General features: G+C 41.2%; 1 protein-coding gene across 3 annotated transcripts in view; it reads right to left on the reverse strand.

The window, feature by feature from the left end:
* Positions 1-12,783, reverse strand: part of SLC2A9 (solute carrier family 2 member 9) — a 232,864-nt gene that overhangs the window by 63,374 nt on the left and 156,707 nt on the right. For all 3 annotated transcript variants that reach the window (XM_019526606.1, XM_019526607.1, XM_019526608.1), the window contains 2 exons: positions 7,851-7,952; positions 3,793-3,868 (listed from right to left, as the gene is read on the reverse strand). In XM_019526606.1, the coding sequence (XP_019382151.1) occupies positions 3,793-3,868; positions 7,851-7,952 (178 nt within the window). The remainder of the gene's footprint in view (positions 1-3,792; positions 3,869-7,850; positions 7,953-12,783) is intronic.

The raw sequence follows: 12,783 nt of genomic DNA on the forward strand, positions 1-12,783 counted from the left end.
AGGATAGGTTTAGGTTAGATATTAGGAAGAACTACTTCACTGTAAGGGTGGCCAGAGCCTGGAATAGGCTTCCCAGAGAGGTGGTGCTCTCATCTTCCCTGGAAATCTTCAAGAGGAGACTGGATAGGCACCTGGCTGGGGTCTTATGACCCCTGCCACCCCCAGTGCTCCTTCCTGCCCATGGCAGGGGGTCAGACTAGATGATCTGTCTAGGTCCCTTCTGACTCATTGATTCTATGATTCTCAGTGGTGGCGGATGACAGAACAAGGAGTAATGGTCTCAATTTGCAGCAAGGGACGTTTAGGTTAAATATTAAGAAGAATTTTCTCACTAGGAGGGTAGTAAAACACTGGAACAGGTTACCCAGAGAGGCTGTGGAATCTCTATCCTGGGAGGTTTTTAAGACCCGGTTAGACAAACCTTGGCTGGGATGATTTAGTTAGGGGTGGTCCTACTCTGAGCAGGGGGTTGGACTAGATGACCCCCTCAGGTCCCTTCCAACTCTAATTTTCTATGATTCCATGACTTACTCAGATCTGGAAGAAAGTAATGGAAGGCAGAATGTCTGTCTGCAAGGGCTACCCAGACTTCATATGTGGGCAAGAAGAGGAATTTGGAGCTGCGCTGTGGGTAAAGAGAGGTGGTAGAATGCATTAACCAGCACTAAGTCTGGGGCAGAAGTGTCACAACTTACTGCTGGCATAAAGTAGACATAAATTATTGTCCTCCAAATAGACAAAGAGTAAGTAGGGAGCAGTTTTGTTTCACTCAGGTGTCTGAGGAATCCTGCAACTTATGCACTATCTTTCATGTGGCACAGTCTAGTCCTAAGGCATTGGAACAGAAAGACTACAACATCATTTCTCTTCCTCAAAATAGATATGATAATTGTATTAAAAATGCTAAAATGATGCTTTAGGCTGGTGACATTAACAGATGTGGATGCTCTACTTTTCAGTGTTTTTGTTTCTTTTTTCTTTAGGTTGGAAATATAAGTTCTTTTCATTCATTTCAGGAGGTGGAAACTACTTTCTTATTCTGAAAGAGAAACAGTCCCTGCAGAGAGGCAACTGAGTGCATAAATTCTGAGCCCTTCTGAACAGATGGAAGGATGAATGATAAGAGAAATAGTTTTACTATAGGCAAATCTATCCCAATTAAAGTCAGTTGAAATGTTGTCACTGAGTGCAGCAGAATCAGAATATGGTTCTATACGACTGATCTCTGAATTCAGCATCCCCTTGAACATGACAGTGCCAATCACTGTTTTTCATAAAAATCAAAGCAGTTTTCAGTATTATGGAGACTATCATCACAATATTAGTATGGAGTACTTAATTTTTCAGGGAGGTGGATTGGTCAACTGTGGAACAAACACAGAATCATACTTTATGTCTTTAAAAATAATATGCATAATAGAAAAGGCAACATAAAGAATGCTATAAATTTAAATATTTCTGTAGGAACCAGTCTGCAATGATGAACAGCAGAAGATTCAGTCTTGCATATCTGCAGAAATATTGCCTCAATACATGTGCAAAATACATTAGAAAATCCTGACTGGCAGCAATAAAGGGATAAAAGCAAAGTGAACAAAAATAGACTCCATCAGAAGGAACAAAATAAAAACAAGTGAAAAAAACAGAAGGATTTATTTAAAAGGTTGGAGATATTAGAAGTGTTGAACTGCAATGTACCTCTGAAGATTTAAAAAACCTGAAAGTTTTAAAAACCATTTTAAGGTTTTTTTTCAAATTACTTTGCAAAATTATTCCTATGAAGGTTGTATTAGAAAAAAATATAGAGGTTATAAGCATCCATACTTACTATAAACTACCTTGGCTGAAAACAGATGTTGCCTTTGTGCTGCCATTAAAAAACTAAGCCCAAGCAAACAGACATCCATGCCACTTGTCACAGCACAAATGCCCAAAATCATTGCTGCAACTTTTTGTGGTAATAATTTGTATCATTTTTTATGGTAGGCATCTAGTTTGCTAATGGTGGGAAAGTGTGGACAGCCCAGAGCTGCTTGAGCTCTCCACATGCCCCAGGCTTCAGGGGCCTGATCCTGTGCACCCCATGGCTATCCCTGCAGGAATTTAAAGAAACCGAAACATTATGAAAAATGCTTCTATCCCTACCCTCCAATACTGGCAATGCAGATGGTTTTGTAATTCCCTTGTCATTTTTAGGGCAAATTCAATTCTGTCTCAGCCCTGTTTAATACAAAAATCTCAGCAACAGTCTGCTGGATTTTATAAAGTGGTATTCAAAAATCAGAGGCATTCCTCTTAAGACTGCATAGAAGTCTTAAGGGAAGTTAAATAAGGACTTTACACTTTTTGCCAATTCCCCTATAGGGTATAAACGGATGTCATCCTTGAAGTAGAATCCTTGAAGCAGAATCAGCTGTGTTGGGATGTGTCCTGGCACAGCTGTCCTGGCACAGCTGTTGGGATGTGTGCTGGCACAGCTGATCCACTTCACTGGGTAACACAGATATTTGCCCTTTGTCTCCCATGTAGATACTTGGGGCACACTTCTGCAATCAGGGGAACCTGGATCAGTGAGGGTCTGAAACTGCAAAAGTCCTGTGTAACTATTAATGAAGGTACTGTAGGCTTTTCTTTTGAATAGTAGTGTTTGTCACAATATACATCAGGGTATATGTGTTGTGGGTTTTTGGTAACCAATCACTGATTGTTTACTAACCAATAGCTGATATGGCTCCTAGGTCAGTCAGGAGTGAATGTCACTGTGTTACTAGCAGATTATTTCTCCAGGAGGTTGGGAGCATTAGAAAGAATTGTAGCATTTCCTGGGGTGCTTGTAAATGCTACAAGTCTAGCCTTTTTTTTAGTAGAGCATTCATAAAAAGTAGCTTGCTGCTTTTTCCATTTGTCTTTGCAACATCAATTCACTAATTAGATGACCACCAAAGACAAAACTACCTTAAATGAAGTGACAATGAGGGTGATGAAACAGGAATTCTGTTGAATTTCCATTTGAAGAAAGGAAAAAAAAACATTTATCTGGAAAAGTGACAAAACTGATGGGACATGCACACAGAAAACACTATAGAAGCTGCTGATTTTTTTTTCTCCTCCTTTGTAAAGAACAGCTTTTAAAAAATGAAGCATTCTTGTGACACATCATTTTGCACATGCACTGTGGTCTGATTAAGTTCTTCCTTTAATCTGTAAACAAATGGTGTAAAAATTTTGGGGATTGTTAATTTTATAGACAAATTTTGGCCTCAGTGCAACTGATGTGATTTTGGAGCAATGTTATTTGAGTGAATGAAGTTGTTTAGTAATTGCACTAAGTGTAACTGAGATTCACATCAGGCCTATTATTGTCAGTAGTTATTAAAAATTATTAACTAACCGTATAATACAATGAGTTCTAGAGTTTATTGTAAAGAAATCCACAAACTAAGAATAAGGGACTACATATAAAGTTGCGTCTATTTATCAGAAAGTAACCTAAATTGTTTTGGAACCTATGGAGGTATATTAGGAATGAGTGAGAGAACTTTGCTGTGATGTGAGTTGAAGTCTTTAACGAACTATGAAAATACTCACTGAAGGTAAAGTCTTGCTAAGCCATGCTTCTGAGAACTAGAAGCATTACAAGCAAGAGACTAACTTCTATAGTGATCCTTTAAAATACAACCCAACCCAACACAATGTATCCAGGGACACCAATTCTTAATGTTGTGTTAAGAAACTCAGCTCTAAAGTTGATCACACAGACAAACAGTATACAGAAATATGAAGAAGGCTTACCTGGTCCAATGCAAAATGATGCAATTATTGCAAGAATGCAAGCTATACTCAGGAAAGGAAGCCAGGATACACGATACTGCAAAACACACATCAACATTACTTGTGTCAATATGATGAGAATACAATGTGCCCTCCATGATTCTTTCTATAATCTAAGAAAAGTTTTTCTTAGAAACAACTATTTCCAAAATATTTTATTGAACAATTGGTATTAACATGTGTATCCATGCAGTACAATCCCAGGTCTTTTGTATTACAGCAGCTACAAATATTGAATTTCTTCTTATACAGAAATTCAGCTAAGCTATGCAGGAGAGTTTTCTTTCACTGCACAAATTCTGAGACACTGCTACCACATTCATGAAAGTTTGCATGGTTGCTTTTTTAAATTTCAAAGTATAATATGAAAGGATGGCATAATGTAAATGCATGACAATCAGGGATTGATGCTTGGTTCCCAAAGACATTGGGGTTTGTTGAGCTTGACAAGGCGTGTGGTGGTTTTAGCTGAGTGGGTTGGGTTTTTCAGCTACACCCTGATATCACTGAAAAACAACTTAATTGCTGTGACTCTGCAGTCCATGAGTGTGTTATATGCAAAGAACTGTTGAAGGATGCTATTCCTGTCTGTATTAAAACAAATAATGCATTTCAATAAACATGAATAAAATACATTTGCCACAGAACCTTTTATTTTTTAAATTTGTGTTCACTAACTCACAGAGCATATGATAAAATGTTAAGGGTTATGGCACTAATGTGAACTAACAGAGCTGTAATTTCTATCAAGAAACAACTAATGTTGCTCAATGGAAAGTGTCCAACCATGTGACCTGGTTCACATTCACAGGCCAAGTTTTCCACAGAGGAAGAAAGTGCTCTAGGAACTTGCTGTCAGCACTTGCCATCAAGGGGAGCTGAAGATTGCTGCTAGCGGAGGCTGCCCATTGTCCCTCTCTGCTCCATGCCCTCTAGGCAGGGAGACCATGGTGGCCAGTGCCCTTCTGCTGTGAGAGTTGTTAAAATACACTCAAGAGATCCAAGGAAAAGGACTACATCCCTGCTACAGAGAAAGGCAAAAACCCTTACGGTCTGTACCAATCTGACCATGGGATAAAATCTGTTCCTGACCCCAAATGTAGCACTCAGCCCTTCAGATATTTGAAGATTACTATCGTGTTCCCACTTGAGAACCTTTTCTCCAAGCTGAGCATGCTTCCTTCAACCTCTCTTCCTGTGATTTGCCTTCCAAGCCCTTTATTATTTTTGTCACCTGCCTCTGCATCTTATCTTCTCTATGTCCCTTTTAAAATGTGGAGCCTAAAACTGCACACAATACCCTAGAAGAGGCCTAAGAGGCACTGCATAAAGATGAGCTATCAGTTTTCATATCTTGCATCTAATGCTTCTTCTGATACAGCTCTAAACTGTATTAGCTTTTTGCACAGCTATGTCGCATTGCAAACTCATGTTGAGTCTGTGGTCCACCAAGACACCCAGATCCTTCTCCAAAGTGCTGCTATCCAGCCAAGTTTCACCCATTTTGTATTTGTATTTTTCATTATTCTTCTTGAGATGTAGCACCTTGCATTTGTCAGCACTGAGCTTCATCCTGTTACCTCCAGCTGTTTTTCAATGTCAAGAAGTTTCTGAATTGTGCCCCTGTCCTCCAGTGCGTTTGCAATCTCTGGGGCAGCAGAGTCCAGCAGGAGTCACAGGGTGACCCCTGGCAGGAAGGGGATGGTGGTGGAGAGAGCAGTCCACCCTGGGATGCTGAAGGACCTTGTAATGAGGCCAGATCAGAACCCTGGGCCTACCCCGTCCCAGTCAGAAGATCAGGGCAGTTCATCCCCTGAGGCTGCCTGGAAAAGGGCACCACCTGCAGTGCACCTGAACACAGCTGGTCTTAGTGGGACAATCTGGGTGGCCAATCCCCTGAGGCCACAGGCAGCAGGCCCCACCTACTCCAGCCTTAAAAGCTAGGCCCAGCTTGCAGTACTCTGTCTGGGCAAAAGCTCCTGACAGCTGAGTACGTTCTTGCTTTATTTCTGAGATCTCAGGCCCTGACTTTTGTTTACTCTAACCTGCCTTTGGCTCCTGATTCCAGTTCTGACTCCTGTTATACTCTGACTCCAGCCCTGAATCTTGGCATATCCTAACTACAGCCCTGGCTCTGACATGCCCAAACTTGATTCTGGCTCCTGGCTTACCCTGACGTCGGCTGCAGATCTCTGGCTTCCTGGGACCCTGGCTCTTGGACTTCCCCTGTATATCAGATGACCTTTCCCAACTGCCTACACTCTGGTTCTTAATAGACCTGGCCAAACACTATCACCCTGTGTGTAACATGCCAAACACTCAAATGAAAGAGTAATACAAACAAGCTGCAAAGATATTTTACATTTAACAAGTAGTATTTCTGAGCTTGGATCACCATTTTTGTGGCTCATCAAGTGATAAATTCCTTGAGCATGTATTATGTGACAGTTTATTGCTCCACTAATACATTAACCACATGTTTAAATGTGATGCCTGCCAAGGGCATCAAAAAGGAACCCAAGCTCTGAAGTTTGGACCTTAGTCCAATTCCAAAGTCCTCAGCACATTTTATGGGGGGAAAAAAAAGAGCTCAAATTCAAACTGGTTAACAGTTTAAGTCTGCTTGTAGCCTGGAGTCATGGTTCAAGTCAAATTTAAAGGCAAAGGAATGTCACTGATTTATAAGAGTTTGCCTAATTATTTTCAGAGTCACAATATGTAGTAAAGAAATTGAAAGACACAACTTTTCAACCTATATTTCAATATATAACAACATTTGCTATAGTCTAAGTTAGGTGTCTTAAGTTTGCCATGAAAACAAAGTCTGTAAAATACCATTTTATTGTATGACACAAACTTGACTGTAATAAGGCGGCTATAAAATGACACAGTGCATTTATATACTATGCAATAAACTCTCTTCAACCTGACCAAAAATTTAAAACTTGTATTAATAGTGGGGCTCATTTTAGATACTTTAGCAAAGACAGAAATATCTCAACTTGGCCAGAAAAAAAAATTGCCTGAAGTCTGTCAGAGCTCTACTTGTCAAAATCTGACAGAAGCTTCAAGAACAAGAGAAAACTACATGATTATTCATCCACAGGAAGATAAACAAGGCAGCCATTAAACTGACTTCAGCTAAGTGCTAGGATTTGTTTAATAATTTTTTTCTGACATATAGTCACTTGTGAAGTCATTGCTAACAATATGTCTCAAAGCCAGGTTCTGCCACTCAGCAAATAATGAATCTTTATATAATGAGTAAAAATATCAGAATTGAATTTCTAAGTTTCAGTGGTACTGGAATGTTTTCTCTCCTGGGTTTTTTCCTTATAATTTTACTCATTTCATGTTTCCAGAAAAAGAAACAAAAACATCACCAGTGAACAGAAGGCTCAGACAGAATGAAAGTAATTGCAAAAAGAACAAAAGCACAAAGGCATGAAGCATGGAATATAGCAATGTGGGCCAACCTTTTTGGCAGGCACACCACAAATTAGCCCTGTGCCCTCCCTGCATGCCACTCTGATCCTCTTCTCCTGCCCAATCTGCTATTTTGATCGTTGCTCCCTGTCCTATGCCTCCTGCTTCCACTGCTGCTCAGTTTACTGTTCCTTGCCCTATCCCCTCCCTAGTCTGATGTATGCCACACACACAGGCTGCTGTGCCACTTGTGGAAAGTACGCTGCAGGTTGGCAACCCCTGCAATATAGCCCTGCTAAACAGTGGGTACAGTTAACTTCACAGAGGTACTTGATTCCCTGAATACAAGGAAGTCATTGGTCAGAGCAGAATGACACAACCTTTTAGGCCCAATTATGACGACTAGCAATCACATGTTGAAAAAAGGCTTGGAACTAAACAGAAGACAGAACTTCAAATCCCCATTTCAGGATAAAAGATCATTTAATCAAAAACTGGTCAGGGCCTGTGAAAATGAGCTGAAACCAAGTAGTGATAAGCATGTGACTTAAAAAAAAAATAGAGACAGTATTTATGTGGTGAATATACTGTACCTGTAAAGTCAAAGATGCTGTAAGTACAGCAAAGAAAACAACCATCAAACTGAAACCTCCAATGAGAAGAGGTCTACGTCCAAGTCGTTCAATAACTAAGCCCTGAGGAGGAAGAAACAACATTTTACTTCCTTGAAGAACCAATATCCAGCTTTGATAACAATAAATTCTTATGGTGAATAACTTTAGTGCAATGAGTGCAATGTAAAATGTATAAACAGTAACACCTAACTTTATTTTCTTTGTCCTCATCTACTGTCTGTTTGTAATTAGAGTCCAACTGCCCAACTTTATATATTTTGAAAACTAGGTAGGTAAATATTTAGTACTGTTAACTGAAGACAGAGCCACAGGTGTAACTAACCTCTTTTTATGCTTGGTAGAGAGCAGCAATAGAAATATGCATGTGTGCGCACGCGTTTACATGGTGGGTGGCAGCAGGGAATGCTAAGCCCATGGGTCAGGCTTACCTGGCCTGGTGGCAGCTTCTGTTGCCACTGCATGGTCCACCCACCCTAGCTTGTTGCTGTTGCTGCTTTGGCGCAGGCTCCCCAGGGAGTTGCCATTCTGGCATCCCTCCTAAGTTTGTGCCTAGAGCTGGTACCCTGCTCACCCACCCCTAGTTATATTGCATGACAGAGCTAATTTGTAATATTTGGGTAAACTGATTTTCCGCCTCACAGAACAATAAGGAAATTGTAGATGAAAAAAGGTAAAATTCACAACGTTTTAAAGCACAATGTTATAGTTTTTTTCCATTAATATGGTGAGTGTATAAAGTTAGTATTGTGTTTAATTTCTGACATAACAACTTAATAAAAATAAGTATACTTTATGGGTAAGCTTACAGCAATTTTTGCGAGTTTTACATTATTAAAAAAAAATCAGGATATTTTTCTGCTACCAAGGAATGAAGAAAGCCCTAAAAAGGCTCGATACAAAAAGTATTAGATTTGTCTAGATTCAGGTATTTTAAATAGACAAGTGATATACATTTTGCGTCAGATAGATAAGAACATCTAGTGTGTCATTCTTATCAATAATTACCGTAATTACTAATTACAATTACTTTCATGTGCAGAAGGGATAAAACAGTTATTTGAAGTCTAAGAAGTATGTTTCAAATGACTGCTTCAAGTTAGATTCATACAATTAAATGCCTGCCACTCAGTTAATTACTTTAGGCTAAAAGACTGTTTTCAAGCATCACCCAAGCAGAAGGCGATATGAATCCTAGCTTCACTCTATTAGCATTGGCAGATGGTATGGATGCTCCCTGATCCACTGGCAGGCACAAAGCCTTTAGGCATGAAGGAAAAGGAAATCTCTTGTGCAGTGGTGTCAGGAGTCCGGGCAGCAGGCTAGCTAAATTGCCACCAGCTGGCTCTGGTTAGCTGAGTGGGCCTGTCTGCCAGCAGCATACTTCTAGCTGGCTTATTTGCTCGCATGAGCAGGGCTGCCAGTTTATAGGCAGCAATTCTTTCAATGCTCAAAACGGTCCTCAACAGGAATGATGTCTACCTTTGGTTCCCAGTTCCCAACTCAACCCCTTTGCTCTTGACCTGCTGGCTTCTGCCATGCTCTGCCCCCTAACGCCTGATTTCAGTCTAGAGCCCTGTCTCCTGACAGCTGGCTTTGGTTTTCTAATCTCCCAAGTACCGATTCCTTACAGCTACAGCTGTCTATTCTGGACCTGCTATTAGCGACTACAATCTAGATCCCTTCTTCCTGTTCCTGCCTCATGGCTCTATCCAGGGTGACTGCCTCTGCTTCAAGCCCTTAATTTGGCCTCCTGCCCTGCCATTTACTGATCTCCTGATTCTTGACTCCAGTCTGGACCTTGTCTGTTCCTGATCCCTCTAGGGTCAAGCTCCAACCCCTCACTCCCCGTGTACTGGTCACACTCCTGACAAACAGTTGCTCCCTCCATAATCACTTCTACTAGCACTTTTGGAAGAGGTATTAGGGTCATAACTGCTTTACACTCTACCAGTCCTCACCCTTTTGTAAAGCTAGCCCAGATACCAGGCATATGTCCAAATTGCATATTGCTAGAAAAAGGGTTAACACTGGACTCTGCCCCTGCTGCTTTCTGTCCCAAGAGGACTGGCAGCCATTTTGCAGCACAGCCTCTCTGAGAAAAAGCTAGCTCTAGGACATGACTGGGATTTTTTCCCCCCACAGTTTGCTTTCCAAAAGGGCAAGGTGCATATCTTATTTGGGGACACGTGGTATGTGAGAAAATATGGAAATAAAGCCAAAGTCGGAAAATGGGTCTGGTTTAGATAATTTCCTGTGTTACAAGCAGGGTAGAGACACATGGTATAAATGACCATTCTTCTCATTATCATTTGACTTCCCTAATTTTTTATCAAAGTTTATTCAAAGAACTATTGGGAAGATAGAAAAAAAAAACTTATATCAAGTCTCACTTTTCACAAGGTGGTGTGTATTTTTCCACACATGCCCATTATTATCCAAACTGATTGCAAAGTAGTACCCAGAGATCCTGATCAGGATCAGAGACTCACTTCAAGGTGTTATTTTAATACAGAAAAAGACACAGGCTGGAAACAGATGTTACCTTTGTGCTACCATAACCAGAAGGCACAAAGTGAAAGCAAATATGCATTCATGTTTTTTGTCATGCCACAAATGCCTTTGTGGCCATGCCAAGAGGTAGTGATAATTTATGTTGCTTTTCCCCACTGTGGATGTCTATTTGCTTTATGGTGGGAGAATGTGGGCTTCCTGGAGCAGGGATCCACACCAGGCAGGAGATCCTGAGGTTTGAGAGAACCAGACCTGCATGCCCCAATAATGCCCATGCAAAACCAGGCCCCTCAAGCTCTGGGAGCACCTGCCCAGCTTAACCAGCATAAAGGCATGAACCTGGGAATCTCCAGGACACATTTCTGCAAGGGGGAACCCTGGCTTTCCCTGCTTACAGAGATGCACCCCAGATTCCTGGGAGTACAACTCTATAAGTGAGGAACATATCATCTGTTACCTCACATGACCAGTGGGTGGGACAATGAGCAATGCACGTTTTGCCCAATGAAGCGGAACAGCTGTGCTGGGACACATACTTGTACAGTTGATCCATTTAATTAGGTGAAGCCTATTTATAATCAGATTGCCTGCCTCAAAGAACCTCTAAATACAATTCCTGGTGCTGAAAGACTGTAGCGAGAAACTACCTTAGTTTTGTTCAGTACTTTGAGGAAAAATTATCAGTTCAGTTTCTTCTTTGACAAGCCATAGATGTCAAAGAACTACAGGAAATTGTGCAACCTCTTGACAAGATAAGCAGCAAAATCCAGTGTCAATAGAATACGAAGAGTCCTAGGAAATTCCAACTCAAGATCTTTCTGAGCTACATGGTGCGAACTTTGTCAGTGTTGTATATAAGTCATTTGACAATGCAATTTTTAAATGTTAACAACAGACTTAAGACCCCTTTATTTTGATGAAAAGCCTGCTTTTAACTCAGGCCCTAGCCTTCATGTGAGTAAAACATTTAAGCACATACTTAACCTTAAGCTTCAAGTCAAATACATTATTATTAATTGCTTTGCTGGAACAATATGTCTTGCTGAACCAAAGCCATGAAAGTATAAGTACGTATTTAGCCTGACTGATTAAAAGTTGCAGTGCTTTGATTCTGATGGATAGACAATCATCTGAAGTGTCCCAGGGAATGCTCAGAAAGGCACAACTTGTACTTCTTCAAGAGAAGCTGGTAGAATCTTGCTACATAGGAAAGCAAGCAATGCAGATACAATGTAGGGAGATCTTCATATCTGGATATAATCCAGCACAGGTGGAGTTGTGGGGCCTTTTGAGAAGGGTCTAGAAGAGCATTTCACAGCCTGGAGCCTGTACAAATTCTAGAACAATATACTGTAAAACAGGTCTGATCTGAAATGTTTCTCAATAACTAGCATTTAATCCCATTCTACATTCCTTTTGAGGGATACTGAAATGCTGTTTGTTGGCTATCTTTAAGGGATGCATTTATTTCTGTTCTTCTACCTATGATCATTTAAGAATGTCTGTCTCTGATATTCTGACCCTTTATACAAGACTTTGCAATAGAAAATGGAACACAATCAAATTCACAAGGACAATGTCCTATTTGTTGTGTACACTAGAGGCCTGGTACCCATGACCCTGTCTTGCTAAGGCTTCAGAAAAACATTGCCTCAACAAGGCCACAACTTCTAGCAGACCTTCCTTCCCTTCTCCTTCTCATTTTCTAACCGGGTTCCCTCTTTCCTTTCCCTTCTCAAAAGGTGACCAGGCTTGGTTGGGCTGCCAAAAATAGATGTTTCAAGGCATGAGTGACCAGTGCCTCCTGAATCTGGGGGGGGGGCACCCGCAGAAGCTGCCAACAGCAGCGGCTCTGTCGGGGGGCACCAGCCCTACCAACGGCATCAGTGTCAGCCATCGGGGAGGCACCAGCCCTGTTGGGAGGGCATGTGCACCCCCATGCACCCCTTACCAGTCACCTGTTTCAAGGGAGTTTCAAGGCCTTTGCAAATAAGTGTATAACAAGAGTAGTTATCCCACTAGAATGGATTTCTGGCAAAACTATTCCTCTGATATTTAAAAACAGATGTGACTCTGTATATACAATTAATAGGAAAATATAGACTGACTCAAGAAGTCCATGGGCCAACGAGAGGCAAAGCTCTGCTCGACCTGCTACTGGCTACTGGGGATGACCTAATCAGCGACCTAGTGATCGATGGGAAGTTGGGTGACACTGACCACGAACTGATCACCTTCACCATCCGCCGTAAAGCTGCAAAGTCAGTCAGCAACACGGAAGTCCTCGACTTCAGGGAAGCCGACTTAGACAAGCTCAGGAGGCTTCTCAGTGAGGCCCTAGGGGACCATGACCCCAGGGGGAAGGGAGTTCAGGAAGAGT

This window comes from Gavialis gangeticus, unplaced genomic scaffold (genome assembly GCF_001723915.1).
Source record: "Gavialis gangeticus isolate Ggan-Ray unplaced genomic scaffold, GavGan_comp1, whole genome shotgun sequence".
Taxonomy (NCBI): Eukaryota; Metazoa; Chordata; order Crocodylia; family Gavialidae; genus Gavialis; species Gavialis gangeticus.